Genomic DNA, 17,358 nt, shown 5'->3' with positions numbered 1-17,358 from the left:
GGCTGTGGGTGAAATTATAGACGAGCAGCTCCATGTTACTTTGACTGGGTTAGAACTATTTTCCAAGACACCCAATCGATCACTGTCCCTGCCAAAAAGCTCTCCGACAGAGATAGCACGCTCTGCAAACGCCAGTTCACTCCATCAACTTGATAGCATCGACAGGCCCAAACACGAGCAGGCCCCATCTAGTCTGCAGCGCTCGACTCATTCAAGCAGGATACAGCTTTAAGTGCAGTACGAGAAGTGACTCCTACAGGCTTTACGGCTACTTTACTTGACCAAGTTGAGGAAAAGCAGACAATCTCTTAACAGTGTCAAAGTAAGGCCATGTTCCCGATCATTCGGTGAGCCTGAAGTAGACCATCCTGACCAATGCTGCCAGATTTTCATACTCTGTCTCCTTTCATTTCGTCCTAGTGCATCTGTTCCCAGCTGGATTGCCCACAATACAGAATCTACCCATGCTGCAAGAGCTGTTCACTTAATGTCCTCCAATGCCCTGCACAAAGTCATTGTGGTTTGGAGTCAACTCTTATTCTCCAGATGGGGTAGCTGGCTGTCATTGCTCTTAAACTGGTAGTATTAACTGTTCACTTCAAATGCATTTCACCAAGCAGCAATGCAACATTATATTTGTACCCAAACTGTGTCTATTAAAACAAGGTCGCTCAGTTTCTATCTTTGCGCAAAAGACATATTTCATGTTTCTGTGATGAGTGCAATCAAGAAAATGAATAACATAACTATCATAGCATGCAATGTGTGTTATTTGGAGACAAAACCATGATTTGAAACAGATCAGAACATAAGTGAGGGGAATATAATCATCATACTGTAAAAACACAGCAGAAATGTGTTTTTGCAACTTATCTCCACCTTATCCAACTATGTGACCTGATACAGACTTCCATTCCTGATGTAAGAGCCATGCTGTGGTTTAAATATTTTGAAGCTTCAGATAACATCTCATAGCATCTGGCTATCTGTCTCCCAAGTCTTAATGCACTGCCAAAATCTGTGAGCCAAAGTGCTTTATCTTAACCAACAAATCATCAATTCAATTATTCAGCTCGCTCTTAAAGGCCCAATGTAACATTAGCCCCGGATTTGAATTCAAAACCATGACATGAGGCGTGCATATGTGGACCAAGAGACCTTCCAGCCACAGCTTCCATTGCTCAAACCAGACTGGCATATGGGCAGAATCAGGAAACACAAACCCAGTGATGTCACGACCAACTGACCCTGGGGTGACAGGTTTGGAGAATGTTTCTACCCAATGGCCTCAGGCCAAAGTCAAGTATGTCAATGTTCTGCATGTGGATTTCATTTGAACCAATGTGTTTGGCCCACAGACGCTCCAGCTACAATCCCCCTCCATGGGAAACCCACTCTGCACAGGAAATGGTATGTTTTTGTTAGCAACAAACAGGCATAAATTACTAAAATGGTTCCTTGGATGCCAATTTATCACACACAGCCTATTGTTGCTGCTTGCTTTGAAAGCAATTACCATTAGTTAATGATATTTTTATTTTTGATATTTCATGTGTACCTATGCTGCTCCTATTCCAAATTGTGCGCAATAAATGTGATAATTGTTTTGTGTCCTTTCTTTTGAATATCTGAAATATGGGTCACTCAATGAGGCTGACTGGGAGAGAGATCGTTTGTGGATTTTGTCAACAAGCCTGACTGTTGACTTTACTGGTACATCTGTAAAATAGCTTTTGACATTATTGTCTTAAGTATAGAACAAAAGTGTGTGTATTCCATTCACAGTTGCTGCTACTAAATTAATTGATTGATGAATTGATTGCCACTGCTATCACTCTTGCACAAAATAAAGAATTACAGTCATTCAAATAAATATTCTGTGGATTTGCAAGTGGAAGAGGCGACAACACAAGGTAAGAATCGAAAAGCTACGACAAGCAGTTTGAGAAAAGAACCCTTTTCACTACGACATGGACTCATTTGATGACTGGGAAATCTAAATGTTTTAGAGACAGTCTATCACAGAGGATACCTTCAGTTTTAAGTTTAAAGTCTACCATCACTTGATTGTATTTGATATCAGTATTTGATGGGATATAATGAAAAATTCCTTTATGTGAACTGCTTTGTAAACTGAAGCTGATGGTAAACAACACCAATACTTGTGTTTTCTTCTATAAGCTTTGTTTAGTTCTTTCCCATCGAAAACAATGCAGGACACTATGATCTACTGTGTACAAATCAGCCAGCAGTATTTCAAATGTATTAGATTTACAGGGTCTGATTTTTGATCTCACCAACTAAACAATTATTACCAGCTTGAATTAATACTAATTATTGTTGTAACACTAACACTTAGTTGGTCCCCTGCCAAGCACATTACACAAAGCTCCAGTTATACAAGTGTAAACAGATGTACCACCCAGTTTGATTTGAACTATGTAGTTTCTTCCTTAAGGGATACTACAAAATAAAAGGTTCAATCCCATCACTTAAATGTTAAAGGTCTATAGCCCCTTTTGTTGAGACTACATTATACTGGAGGTAATGTAGTAGAAACAGATGTTAGGTATGGTACCAAAGGCAGTGTTATAGAAATATTACTACTTAAGGGATTAGTTAAATACAAATACTGCAAAATGACCTACAAGTCAAATCTTTTCTACAAGCTCTATGTAGTATATCAATGATTCACTCTATACAGAATATTTATAAACATGCATGTATAATATCCCATGGGTTTGACTCACTACTACTTGCTATTTTGTTATCAGAAATGTGTAATAGCTGCAGTGTCTAACAGAACAACCAGAGAAGTTGAAGCATGTACAATAAAATAACATCATGTTGAAGAAATAAACTTTCACTTTGGTTTCATAATATCCTGTGTCTTGCTTTGTTTTTGAATCGTGTCCCAAGTGTGACATTTTGTGGGACTTGTATGGCTTCGTAACCTTAACCATAAATTGTGTTTCTCTTTAAGAGCACAAAGAATTTATTAAGACTTGGAGCTTTGCCAAAGAAGCATTCCTTGCTCAGTTTACCAATAAAATATTGCATGAGAAACAACACAATTTTCACGTTTATGTTTCTTTAATAATCTTTACATTGAGAAAAAAGCTAATTCAACACGTTTAGGTATTTTTGCATGGGAATAAAATAAATAGTAAAAAGTACAACAACGAACCAAAAATGCAAAACAAAGCAGAGTTGCCCCCCTCTGGAGTTCGGCAACTTTGCTCCACTGGTTTAAAAAGGAAATGAAGCCCTGAAATGAAAACTGTCATGGTTGAGGAATCATGGTTGCAGTGGATGCCTTGGTATAGAATGACACTCACACACACACACACACACACACACACACACTCAGCGAAAGAAGCAAAGCAACAAAAGAAGCAGACTGCAGACATCCTCAGGAGGGGAGGACACCAACAACAATACAGACCGAAGTGCAACACTTCACCTGAAATATGAGTCACAAAAGCTTCATGCTGTCTTGTCTGAATATGAAATCCAGAGTAATGTCACATTTTAAAAATGGCCACACATTGTTTGGAGGGGAGCTGCGAACCCACTGGACAGTGTGTCGCTGAACATGCAGTCACCTCAACACAAATTCTACTGGATACTCGCTGGATATGCTTTAAGGTGGTTAAAGTGTGTAAGGTATGAGAATGGACTCTGATGGATACTGACAATGGCTGGATTGCATTTAGAGGTGCCCTACAATTGTGCAAGCTGGCTCATTGGCACAAATATATCACGGCTATCATTGATGAAAGGTCTGGGCGATGGCAAATTGGACATGTTGCTGGCCTACAATGAGTCAGTATTTGATGTAGATATGAATGTGACATCTTGTTGGTCTATGCATGTGTCACCTTTTTTGCGTTTAGAGTATCAGTAAGGACACGACTGTCCCTACTAACAGTTGTCAGGGCACAGTTGACGTGTGACATGACAGATAATTCAAGTAAAGCGTTACATCAATCTAATCTGGAACATTCCATTAAAGCTGCAACAATGAAAAATCTACTGTAAACAAATAAATAAGTTTAATTTGAAAATCAAAAACAAGTCCTTCAGATATACAAAGACTGGCGCAGGGGAAGAAGTGAAACAGCAACAAATGACAATAATCTGATAAGGAGGAAGGAGGTATCTGTGTGCTTTAGTTGTTTTATGGATGTTTAAGAACAACAATGAGTGAGGGAATGAACCTGCATTGAAAGTTTGTATATTTAATAAACTGTATTGATGCTGCCTACCACTGACTCAATAAATAAATTATTCCAAGCCTGGAAATATAAAAAAAATCTATCTTTATGACACAAACAACTTAATGTGATATAATGATAATTGTTATAGCACCTTATCATGACCTGGAAGAAAAAGCAATTGGTACATAGTTCAAACACTTTGAATTTGTTTTCAAATGGCCTTTCCTGTATAGTAGAGTTGTATCTTCTGTTATTGTTTGATTTCACAGATATTAAAGTTAGGATTTAGTCCGAAGCACCAACCAAACAAAACAAAACACACTCTTATCACAGAAAAACAGCAGCTTTCTGTCTAATGTGTCCCTGTGTAGACTATGAACCACACATAGAAACATTTTATAACCCCTGGAAGATTATGATGAAAGTCTTCGTCCTATTTAATAATATGCACAAGTTATCATTGCATCTTAAAGTAAAAAAATATTTTAACAGTAATAACTTCCTATAATCTTATTATTTCATTTATGAAATTATTTTAATGAGTGTCCGTCAAGCATTTACCCTTTTGCTATTTTATTTTTCAAAGATTGTTTTCTTTGTTGTGTGTCATTGTTGGATTTTGTACTTTAGCCTGATTGAGATAGAAGCCATTCTGAATTGTATTTTAACTTAAACTTGCATATAAAGAAAAACACTTCCACAATATCAAAAATCTACTGAGACATGTTGTTTAGAAAATATTTCCCTCTGTACAAAGTGTATTTTCTCATTAATAAAGACGAGAGGTCAGACAATAGCACCGGTAAAAAATATTAAATATTCGGCATTGAAAACTAGCTACTAGAAAATAAAGTCATACTGTACAATGATACATATACAAAATAAACTAAGAGTCATTTGTTGCTGTTCAATATAGGTCATAATATTAACTCTTATACACAAATATACACTTGTGTACTTGGGGTACAGGGTGAAAACGGCAATAACAACAAAAAACACTCACTTCACGCTTCACATATGAAATAAATATCTTTTTGAGTTATGCCTCACAAATACATACCAGTATTGGTCAACACTGTCTGATTTATAGGTTTCAATTTAGAGCCTTGGCTCAAAATGGAATTTATGTGTTGCTAATGATTTCTGAAGTGGAGCAGAATTTTGTTTGTTCGTTTAGTTTTTTGCCTGATTCTCATCTGTACCATGCCACTGCACGGCCTGTCTGAGTGGCTGGAGCTTCCTGGCCAATAATCTCCCTGTACTCTCCCTGTCATTTTAAAGGACACACCATGTCTACTCACAGTGACCCCCCCACACACACACACGACCCAGTGGAGAAGATAAGTGTCGGAGGAGAACAAGGTAGCACTATCGTACCGGCTTCCATGGTCGGCGGTGCCAGGAGGCTGAGCCTGGGCAGGGCTGCAGGTTGCATTGCTCCATGTCCGGTGGCTTGTCCAGGATGTCACAGTTGTAGTCATTGAGCCTTTGGCCGCTGGGCCTTTGGCACACCACCAGGCGAGTCCTCCTGCCTCCACTGCATGTCTGGGTGCACTGAGGGGGAAGAGTAAAGAAAACATGTCTATAACTTTTGAAACGTGCCTCACAGGTAGGTTTCCTGTGTTTACAAGTCCAACAACACCAATGTCCTTCAAGGTGTGAGACAGAATAAGAAAGAGACACATAAACAGATATAAGAGGTGAAAGGGGTGAGGGAAACTATACTGAGGTTCGGAGTGAATACGTTGGAAAAACTGAGTTCTTAGTCCTAAAATCCTCACCTCTCCCCAGACTCCATAGTTCCACAGAGGACAAGGACCTGAGTCGCAGCTCTTGGACTCAGCAGGTTTGACTCTCTCATCGCAGTAACTGTTGCTGCGGCCGTCAGCGTCCTGACAGACCACCACTCGCCTCTGGAAGCCTCCTGCACATGTGCTCGAACACTACAGAGCACAAACAACGTGTCACATGAGGACAATGACAACATATACTAAGATGTTTAAAAGATCCAATACAACATTCTACATGTTTCCTTTGTCCTGCCCTGTTTGACCTTTTGCAAGAACTGGAACAACACAGCCCCACATACACAACTTCATACACATGCACAACCCTTTAAGCTACAGTCACCTGAGTTTAACCAAGACCAAACCCAGCTGTACTGTAAAAGTGCTCTTCCAAAGATGGAAAACATGCGCCTGTGAAAGACATTCAACAACACAGCCTTGAACAAAGGAGTAGGTGCACTCTGCATCCAATTAAAATGACACATGCCTGCTGTCTGTGTGGGTGAGTACAATCAGAGCTCTAAATATGTGAGGGAGTACAGGGCTACAAGGGGCCGAACAGCAGTGGTTTCAGTCAAGTTCATTATGTGAGACTTCATACTGTACAGAGATTGATGACCCTTGTGGGAAGATTAAAAATATAGAACGTGTTTTTTTATCATGGCTTTCAGAAGAGAAAACAACAAAACTTAATCCCCAATAAGTGATGTAGTGATCTCACTTTAAGCGTAGTTTAGACCAGTCCTAAACTAATGCTTTGATTCCATCTCTCTTAAAATGCCTTAAGTAAAACCTTATAATTGTTGACATTGTCCTCTTGTTGTTGTTGTTAGTTGTTGCCATCATTTAGGTCGTATACAAAGTAAAGGTATGCCAGGAACGCCAAATCATGCAAAAAAGACGTTCTGCCTTCAGTCGAGCAGGAAAAATGCCAATGCATGCCGAGCAAATACAACCTTCAACATGTGAATTGAAAGAGATGTTAGGTAAGCTTGATGTGGTACAACTTTCATAGTATCTGTTTGATTGGATTGATCATTCTTCAGTAGATCTAAATGTGATTGAACCAAAACTATACCACCGATTTGCAGGTAAGGTAACTCACGCATGTCCTAACAGATTTGTGATGACTAAGACCACACGGAACACGTCAACATATTCTAAGATCACATGCTGCACATACTGCGCCCCAGGGTCCTGTCCTCCACTGGTTGTCTGACGAGGGAACATTCCAGCTGCTGTGTCCAGGATGGTGACCCGGGTCCTTGGGGTATCCGTAGGGCTGGTCGTTGATGCGCTGCCGGTAGATAGAGGAGCAGGGTAGAGCCACACACTCCTGTTCCGTTGTAGGCCTCTCATCTGGGTCACAGAAAGACTGGTCTACTGGCAGGTGGTAGTTCGTGCAAACAGCCTGTCTGGTGGTTCTTCCAATGCCACACGTCACTGAACACTGCGCACAAAGGAGAGACAAGGGAGCTCAAAGATCAGCAAAGATCTCTAGTGTAACTTCAAACCACAGAACCACAGAATGTGTTGTTTGATGTAATATGCAATGGTTAGGGTACTGGCGAGCAATACAAGATACTAGAAGAACACAAATGACATTATACGACATTAAATCTGTTTTAGTTTTTTGTGACTGATTCATGATGTGACGAACTGTATCCTGGTGCCCCTCAAGTCTGTAACTACGATCAAAGGAAAAAACATTAAACCAGAATAATAAACACAAACTACCCCGTTGTTCTATTTGTGTTCCATTTGATTCTGTAACAAAAGTCTAAATGACCTAAAGGTTTTGCTGTGAAAGCTTTTATTCTCATTGTTTCTCCTTGTGTTGTACCACCTGTAGGTCACTTTACATGGAAGTAAATGAGTTAATATAAATGTCAACTATAATTTACTTACGATATATTCTTTATTCCACCCTTGGGTATTTCTTTGGAGATTTTGTATTTGAATGGATTTGGTTTCATGAGTGATTAACCCTCTGGAGTCCAAAGTACTGTAGCTTTATTTACCGGACAGAAAAGCAATATAAGCCGAATATATTGACAATATACAAATAAAAGTGTAACTATGACCTCAGACTCCAGAGAGTTTGGTAAAGATGCCAAATCTCTGGTTTCCATTCTACCATTCCACAACCCCTAAAGCCCTTTCTCTTTTATTGGCGCCATCAGGAGCTTTGGCTCTTTCTTCTTGGTTCAGGAAAGCCTTTGCTGGCAATCGCAAATCAAGAAGTGTCAAGATCACAGGAGTAACAAATGTCTATTTTGTTTGTTTCAGGATGTCTTTTCCCCTTTACATTCTTGGAACAAGCTGAGTGATTATTGTAAGTCTCCGTAGTGGAAAACATCTGTATTGATTGGACACAGTATTAGACGTTTCACTCACAGGAGACCACTCCCCAGCACGCCATTGGCCACAGGGGCTGAAACATGCGGAGGACTCCGGAGGTCGGGGGAGATGGGCACAGTAGGATTCGTCTGCCACTCCTCCCTGGGCGTCTCTGCAGCTGACATAGCGTGCACGCTTCCCTGTACCGCAGGACACGGAGCACTGGAGGAGGGTATGCAGATACATGATTAGCTGTAATACATATTGTTTGCATGTAAAATTTCAAAAATGTTTTTATGTGCAGTTATACTGTGCGGGTTTTAAAGAGATGCCATCAAACCAAAACCAACTTCATACAACTGCCAAGGTTTCTGTGCTATGCAAACTGTGCAATTGAAAACAGATATCATGTGTTCATACTATTTTAAAGAGACAATTACACAAAAAAAACAATGGCAACAATAAATAGGATGCTAAGCTCATGGGAGGTAATTCATCAAAATTCAGGAGCTAAATATGTATGAAAATATGTAAAAACTGCAGGTAAAATTGTGTGAACCGCAGCTCAGCAAGTCCTTTCATTAATCATTGCTCTGGTGACTCATTGTTAATGTGTTACTGAAAGAGGTGTTCCAGGAAATCCAGTAATATCAGCATGTAAATGAGCTGCTGTCGGCATGAGGCGTGTTTTGTTCTGCGTCCTCTGGCGTCAAAGATGATGAAGATGGTGACAATGTCAAATTGGCAAAGGAAAGCCCCCAAAACAAGACACAACTGAGGGGTGGGTTGTGTGTGTCATCAAGATGTGTGTTAGATAATTTAAATAAGCTATCTAATCAAATGAATTCTGCCTATCTAAAATATTTTTTATGCCTTTGAAATTTACTGTCAGACTGAAAAAGTATTTTTCGTGCAGCTTCCCCAATATGCAAATGCTTATGTGACACTTTTTGCACTTACTGACACATTAAATCTGTCAATGTGTTTTATTAATCTGTACTATTTTAAGTGGATTGGCGCTAGATTTACAAGAGTTGCACTGTTTTGATTGATCAATAGCTGTAAAGTGAGATTTTCCTCTAATGGTCACTTCAGACTTTGTGCCTTTATGGACGAAAGCCCAATGCAGCACTGCAGTGCGGCTGAACCTAACTTCTTCATCAAAACACACTACACATGATGAAAATAAGGCAATCACGTGATAATGAGATGCACTTCATTTTCAACATGGTATCAGATTTACATGTTTTCAGTATAGAATGGATGAAGGAATGAAGTAGTACCCCAGAACTGCAATGCTCCTTGCCAGAATTGGCACTTGTCCATGCTCATGTCCTCAAGTGACTCCCTGAGTGACTTTCACCTGCTGACACTCTATAGTTGCTCCCCAGTTATCTCAAGATGAAAGTGAGGATTCCTAATGCAATCAAAGTTGCGGCTGAAACACACGCTAATACCACGCTCATATACACGACAATCCAAATTCCAATTTCACACAGAATGGCAGTTTCTATGGGAATGTATGCACGCGCATGTGGTGTGCACGTGTGTGCGATTGTGTTCATCTGAAAGACCACACTGGTGCTCCAGTCTTTGACATGTGAGCTCACACCGACTTCCAGATTGACAGACGGGGTTCAATCTTGGAAACCGTAGACTTATGTTTAGATGAAATCTGGTTTTCATTTGCAACAAGCAACAATGCAAAGTAACAGAGAGACAGAGGGGCCTCTCAGCCCAGACAGTGGAGCCAGTGTGTGCGTCTGTGCGTGTCAGTGTGTGCGTGTGTGTATGCAGTGGGGGATAGAAGAGACAATGCCAAATAAAAGCATGGTCTTGACGATGACATCCAATCCAAAAATGTTGAAAAAAATGTTGAACTATGCATTGAAAGTTGCCATGCCCTAGTGATAAACACATTCAGAACGCCCATCATTACATACAGTACATAGAAACAAACACACATACCTACCCTGATAAATCAATATCCTCATATTACTTCATTTGTGAATGACTGATTCAACTGTTATGATTGGACTAACCCTGCAGATCATTTTTCATGGAGCTACAAGCGCAGAATGATGAGAATGTCTGTGATAAATGCCCAATTTTTACATGTTGCAAAATGACACCTGCACTCACTGACTTTGTGCTGCCATCTACAAAACAGTACAAGGATTTTGATGGATTTAGTTTACCATTAAACAAAAACCACAGCTCTATTGTGAATTCTTTGGACTGCGTAATGTAAACTTGCTGATAGTAACCTGTTCTCCTCGACCACATAAAGCCCTGTTTGTTTCCATACCGTGGTCCAGGAGCCAAATCTCCACTGCGTCAGGAGCTGAGCGGAGTTGTCGGGACGAGGCGTGCTTTGTGGAGGAGAGGCCCACGGACAAGCAGGCATCTCACAGTCCTGCAGATACAAACACACAAATGGTGGTGAAATTAGATTGTGTGAATGTGTGTGAGTGTGTGTGTGTGTGTGTGTGGAGGCAGTAGTCGAGTGGGTAGAGCTTCCGCTTAGGAACCGGAGGGTTGCCGGTTCGAGTCCCTGCCGAGGTGCCCCTGAGCAAGGCACCGAACCCTCAATTGCTCCCCCCTCTGCGAAGGGTGGTAATATAATGTCGCTTTGGATAAAAGCGTCTGCCAAATGATCGTAGTGTGTGTGTGTGTGTGTGTGTGTGTGTGTGTGTGTGTGTGTGTGTGTGTGTGTGTGTGTGTGTGTGTGTGTGTGTGTGTGTGTGTGTGTGTGTGTGTGTGTGTGTGTGTGTGTGTGTGTGTGTGTGTGTGTGTGTGTGTGTGTGTGTGTGTGTGTGTGTGTGTGTCTGTGTGATGAGTCTGTGAAATATTATCTTAAATCATATAAAAATGAATGCGTAGTCCAACAAACACAACATTGTCCGGTTGTTATGCGAGTGTAAAGAGTTTTTACACTTGCCTAAGGTAGTTACGAAAACAGTGGTCAGAAATGTGAAACATGTCTCCAGCTGCAAAATTGCTCCATCCCACAAAACAACACATGTGTTTGTATAACCACCAACTACAGAGCAAGTGACCTCAATTCCACCAACTGAGGTGGATCAGCTGTCTAGAGACTGAAAGGTCAGCAGTTCAATACCATCTACCTTTACTGTCTGTTCGTCAACATATGAAGACATGCCCTGAAGCCTAAACTGGTCAGGTAATGTGTGCGGCAGCCTTATGGTCTTTGTCCACCTTGGCCCTGACTTGCAAAATGGGTCAAACCAAAGCAAAACAGGCAGACATTCAAAGAGGCCAATCATGTTAGTGCGTCAGGGCTGACCCTCAAGTTTCACCTTAGCGATTGTAATGTGGCGGAGCTCAGTAGCCATTTTTCTGGTTAAGGGGGTTTACTTAATACTGTATAATTGTAAAATCTTTGGTTTGGGAAGGAATCAAGTCTTTCTGAGTCAAAATATCCATGTGCCAAAGTGTTTTTGATGATATTGAGTCAAGTCTCAGGTCAGTAAATGTGTGACTCAAGTCTAACTGGAGTCTAAGTCATCTGACTCAAGTTTGCCTTTGGCTACAGAGTTGTTCTGCCTTTTAATTGTTGACTGCAGCTGATGGATCTCATGTTCATGTCAATTGTCAGTGAAGGTTTTCAAGGCTAAATGCTCATAGCCAACAGAGAGATGTAGGTTGGGTTACATGTTTACATATCCACATATTCTGTTTCAAAAGGTATATTCTGAACGGTCTTCACCACAAGAGGAGAATACAAACTGCAGTGAACTGGATTCTGCTGCTAAAAGAAATCAAACCCCATTTTATGTGTGGGAAGATAAAAATCTATATGAATGTCAGAGAAATAATTTGAATCCTGGCACTGTGTTAAGGGAAAATTGGTAAAAAAAAAACAAAAAAACAATAGCAAGGCCGCTTAGAATTGAATGTTTCCTAACCTTTCATGTGATTGTGACATCTGCATTCAATGTGCTATACAGCATTTCACTCATTTGGCCCTCATGGTTGCATTTTACTTTTTTACCACAAAAACAGGCCGCCAACTCTGGAAAGAATACGGGTAAACCTTGAATGTGCTTGCGCTTGACATGCTTCTCTGAGTGTATTAGAGTTATTTTCCATCAGATTCTTTCTCTCTTACCTGACTGTCTCTGGGCTTGGCAGCAGCATTGCACTCTCTGTCATCTACTGAGTTGCCATAGCTTCCTGACACACACCTTACAGCTCGCATCTGGTAGCCATGGCCACAGGTCACCGCACACTGAAAGACAAAAAATTACACACATACACACAAACAAAGAAGATAGAGAGAGGCTGAGTCAACCACAAGCTATCTCAAACTCTATATAACTGTGTCAAGACCGATACTTTAGAGGTCAAGGTCTGGCTCAGCATACAACCATATGTATACATACACACACACACTTAAACAGACACGAGCATATGTATGCACACAGTTTCACCTCGACCCTTTACCCACTTCCAAACTCACATCTGAGGATCTGAGGTGATCCCAGTAAGTCACACTATGGGAGTAGAGGAAGTGGCACAGGATAGGTTTATTTGAGCAGCAAATTATAATTACTCAGGCATTAACGAGACGATATATTCCAGCTCTGTAAATACTGCTATCTGACTTTCACACACACACACACAACTGCCGGGTTGGATATTGGATCTGCACACTCATACCAAGATTCATTCAACTCTTGATTTACCTTAGGAGGGAAATATCTAGGCAGAACTGGTTTTAATGTAAAGCAAGAAGCAGGTGTGTGTGTGTGTGTGTGTGTGTGTGTGTGTGTGTGTGTGTGTGTGTGTGTGTGTGTGTGTGTGTTGGGGTGGGGGTAGGGGTAGCGGTGGTCTTGACAGGATATGAGCGCAAAGTGAGAGCATCATGGAGGAAATGGCAGCTAAAGTCAGAGCATATTCCTTCAAAACTCACCGGTGTATCAGGTTACATACACACACACACAAGCACACACACAAACAGCCATACAACCAGGTCAAATTCCAAGACAGCAAATCACACATGAAACACATTTTCTCACTCAAACACTGCATCAAATCAACAACTATCCCAAGTATGTCTACGTGTTACTGTAACGGGGTGTATGTGTGTATGTGTGTGTGTGTGTGTGTGTGTGCAAGAGTATGAGACTCACCGCTCCCCAAACGCCAACCTGCCAGGACGCACATTCGGGCAACTCGCAGCTCCCCACAGCTGGAGGTTTGGCGGACGGATCGCAGAAGTGCTCGCTCAGCTTGTCCTCGCCCGCTCCCATTCCGCAGGACACTTGTCTGTGCCTCATCCCTTTCCCACAAGTCACCAGGCACTGTGAGGTCAGACGCAGGATGTGGATGGATACACACAGACGTGGACAGTATCATGCAGGTCAATACAATGAATCCATTTGATATTCAGAGAGTAAGTAAAGACGAAGAAGAAGTGTGTGCCCCACCTCACTCCACTCGCTGAATGACCACTTCGGACACTGCTGCTCGTTGCAGGTTTCGGTGACCATCCTCTGGTTTTCGCTGCACTCCCGGTCTACGAGCCGCCGGCCCAGGTTGTTCATGCAATACGACTCTCTACTACGACTCCCACGTCCACATGTCTTAGAGCACTGTTACAAAGCATGGGGTGAAAGATTAGAGGCCTCCACAACGGAAAGGTAATTATTGCGAAAATAAGAAAAATGCTATTCAAAACAGGGTTAGGTCTACAATCAAAATACTGCATACCAATATGAATGACAGACATAATGCAGTTCTTCCATTGCTCCTACCTGTGACCAGGCGCTGTAGTGCCAGTTCTTGAGCAAACAGTCCCCATGGCAGGGCTCTCTGCTCTGCGGTTTGTTGAGGTCTCCACAGGTCCTGGCCTCCACCCTCTCACTCTGTCTCTTCAACACGCTGTACTTCATGCACTGAACATCCAGACTGCGGGACCCGGAGCCGCATTTAGCCGAGCATTCGCTCTTTCCAGCTATATGCCACCTGCGTTACACGGGATAAGCATGTGGAAAACAGATGCGTCGTCAGATTGTTGTCCGTCAGATTTTAACATTTAAATCAATACTTCTATAGATTGTGAGTATGAGAGGCTGTTTAAGAGCTTATATGTGAGAGAAAGCATTTCATTGTGTTCTTGATGTGTGTGTGTGTGTGTGCGCATTGTATGTGCACCTGACTTCACAGTCAGTGTTGCAGGGCTCAGTGACAGCAACAGGATGAGATAAATGTTCACAGCGTTGGTCCGATACCTCTAGGTGATCGCTTTTACGTACACACACTGCCTTGCGTCTCCGCTCACCTATAGACACACGCACACACATGACACACACAGAAAAGCAAGGTTTGAATTAAGACTACATCTGCCACATTATCACTTGCCAAAATATCACATTTCTTCGCTTTTAGGGTCCATGTTTGCCTTGTTCGCATCCAAAAGGTAAATAATAAGGTGAAGGTTGTGTAGGGGACGGCTTTAAATGCTGCCACTTTGTGAAGTAGTGATGGCTGAGTAGACGTAAACTTTGGATGCCCGTTCATGCTGTTACCCTGACAGATGCGGCTGCACTCCTGCCAGGAGCCCGAGGGATCCCATACAAACTGCTCCCTGTTCTCCTCGATGGGTATGTTGAAGGAGTAACGGACATCTGGGTTATAAAGGTTTCCCACGCATAGGACCTGTGGAAACAAAGGTGGGAGGGGCAAGGTCAAACGATTTAATGCTGCATTTCTATTCTGTCTAAGTTTGCAGAAGGTAATTTTCAAAGAGATATTGCCATAAACAGAACATGAGTGGAAAGAGGCTGTAGACAGAGAGAGGATACAGAGAAAGCATCAAGAGTTCAACCAAGTGAAGAAACCTGTAGTATCAGCTCCGCCTCGATGCGTTCAGTGCAGTTGATGCGTTCCTCTTTTGTGTCGGACCCGCTGTACTCGATCACCGTTCCCTTAAAGGTGATTTCCCTTTTGAACATGGCCACCACGAAGTTCCCGTTCAGGAGGGCGTTGGACTGGCTGTCAGATAACGCTGGGATACAATGAAATGAATACACATATGAGAAACACAAGAACTCCAAATGTGAATGAATTCCTTGTAAGTCATGGAATGTTTCACCAAAATAGATGCAACTCGTGCAAAATTGAGGTTTTGAAAATGTTTACAACATGTGGCATTCACTTTTTCGGCTGTAGGTTAAGTAAATACTCTCCGGCTTGGAAAGCTATTGTTCTGCAAAGCCGTTGTTGCAGGGGAAGTATGTTGGAACATTGGCGGCACTAAATTGCAATCATTTGGAGTTAGACTGCGTGACTCAGCTTGTTGACTGACATTATGATGCAAACAAACAATCTCTGCTGGCTCCAAATACAAACAAGTACATACACAAACAGACACGGAGGACACACACAAACAAACAGACACACAAGCACACACAAGCACATATGAACAGGCACAAAATGAAGACTAACTACCTTGAATAGTACAATCCCTGGGAACATGCAGTCAATTACAATCTGAAAGTGCATACTGCATACTGAAACAATGTATCCGTCTCCAGACACAACTTTGTTTACATTCAAGTCTGCACACGACTAGCGTGGGAGCTAAATGAGTCATCTGTAACACTGCAAGTTATGTTTAACCCTTTGGATGTGAGTGAGGTTTTGACACTCACTAACTATACATGCGATTTATGTAAGTATATTATAAGGGCATATTTTAAGGGCAAAGCTGAAATGATGGTAGTGCTTACATGAGCTTGGCATGCAGGGGTAATTACGGTAATCCCATGTAGTGTAGCGTGTTTTGTCTGAACAGATTATAGATGTTTTGTGCAGTGTAACCACAAAATCAAATGTCCTGCAGTTCGTTTGTTTTATGTTATACAGTCGTCACACCATGTTCTTATCTTATCTTATCTTACCTTACCTTATCTTAATCACTGTGATAATGCTTTTATCATGCATTCATTTCACCTCTGCTGATGTTTTACAAGCAGTCATTTGTTTGTACATACTTTCACGCACATATTGCTGCACACCAAACTAGTATCACTACGGCATGGTATTCTATCCATTACAGTTAGGGAGCGTCATGAAAGTGCAGTTCTTAAGGCCACTGACCTACGGTAATAACGTTTTGCATAAATATCTGTTTAAATACTTCATTGACATATAAGCTTTTTTATCAATAACTAATCACAGTTCAAATGGTAATGACAATACATATTGCAGTCATCGCAATTGGATTTTTTTTGCACATATCTCCAAGCCCGGTTACAACTTCTTACAACAACTTCTTCTCCACTTGAGATGTATGTGAAACACTGTTGGCTTGCTCTAAGTAACAGATCTAGATTACACGGGTGTAATTTACTCAAGCATGTTAACAATTCATCATCTTACGATCAGCGTTATCACCATGCACATGCATTTCCTCACTTGGCAAACTGCCTCTCATCAGCCGATTAAGCAATGCAAATATGTGTAGTCATGTATATTTACTATATTAATCCTATCCATCTGACGTGTTCTTGCTTTGATAAGCATACTGACAAAAGTAGAGTAATGTGCATGGTGAGTGATGTCAACACCGGGTTGTCATCTCAGATGCTTTGCAGCAATGGCATTCAGTAATTCAGTAACACACATTACACACACAGATACAGACAGCGATATACTAACAGAGTCTCTCTCGCTCTCTTCTTACAGAATACACACAGCTCATTTTATCAAAAAATCACACAGACACAGAAACACATGCATGCACACACACACACACACACACACACACACACACACACACACACACACACACACACACACACACACACACACACTCACATAGTTTGGTGGGTCAGTCTCACCCTATACCCCTGTATCCTCTTTCATGCAGCCTGGATTCCACATGCCTCTAATTAGCACCTATCGCTGCCTCATTCATCTTTCTCCAGGGCTGACACTCCATTTGCTTTCCCAACCAAAGCTCTTTGCCTTGACCAGATGGA

General features: G+C 41.5%; 1 protein-coding gene across 1 annotated transcript in view; it reads right to left on the bottom strand.

Annotated features, from left to right (window-relative positions):
• Positions 1-5,571: 5,571 nt before the first annotated feature.
• The window catches only part of LOC142992015 (A disintegrin and metalloproteinase with thrombospondin motifs 20), a 48,241-nt gene continuing 36,454 nt past the window's right edge, over positions 5,572-17,358 (bottom strand). Inside the window, exons 17-28 of the mRNA XM_076142276.1 lie at positions 15,214-15,380; positions 14,902-15,031; positions 14,528-14,654; positions 14,128-14,338; positions 13,801-13,965; positions 13,504-13,674; positions 12,480-12,599; positions 10,656-10,763; positions 8,405-8,569; positions 7,191-7,457; positions 6,002-6,163; positions 5,572-5,774 (exon numbers count right to left, since the gene is read on the bottom strand). Of these exons, the coding sequence (XP_075998391.1) occupies positions 5,589-5,774; positions 6,002-6,163; positions 7,191-7,457; positions 8,405-8,569; positions 10,656-10,763; positions 12,480-12,599; positions 13,504-13,674; positions 13,801-13,965; positions 14,128-14,338; positions 14,528-14,654; positions 14,902-15,031; positions 15,214-15,380 (1,979 nt within the window). The 3' untranslated portion in view covers positions 5,572-5,588. The remainder of the gene's footprint in view (positions 5,775-6,001; positions 6,164-7,190; positions 7,458-8,404; positions 8,570-10,655; positions 10,764-12,479; positions 12,600-13,503; positions 13,675-13,800; positions 13,966-14,127; positions 14,339-14,527; positions 14,655-14,901; positions 15,032-15,213; positions 15,381-17,358) is intronic.

This window comes from Genypterus blacodes, unplaced genomic scaffold, assembly GCF_046128005.1.
Source record: "Genypterus blacodes isolate CSIRO-AG114 ecotype Tasmania unplaced genomic scaffold, CSIRO-AGI_Gbla_v1 ptg000021l_1, whole genome shotgun sequence".
NCBI lineage: Eukaryota > Metazoa > Chordata > Actinopteri > Ophidiiformes > Ophidiidae > Genypterus > Genypterus blacodes.
Note: the sequence above shows the minus strand (reverse complement) of the source record. Positions and strands in the feature narration are given on the sequence as shown.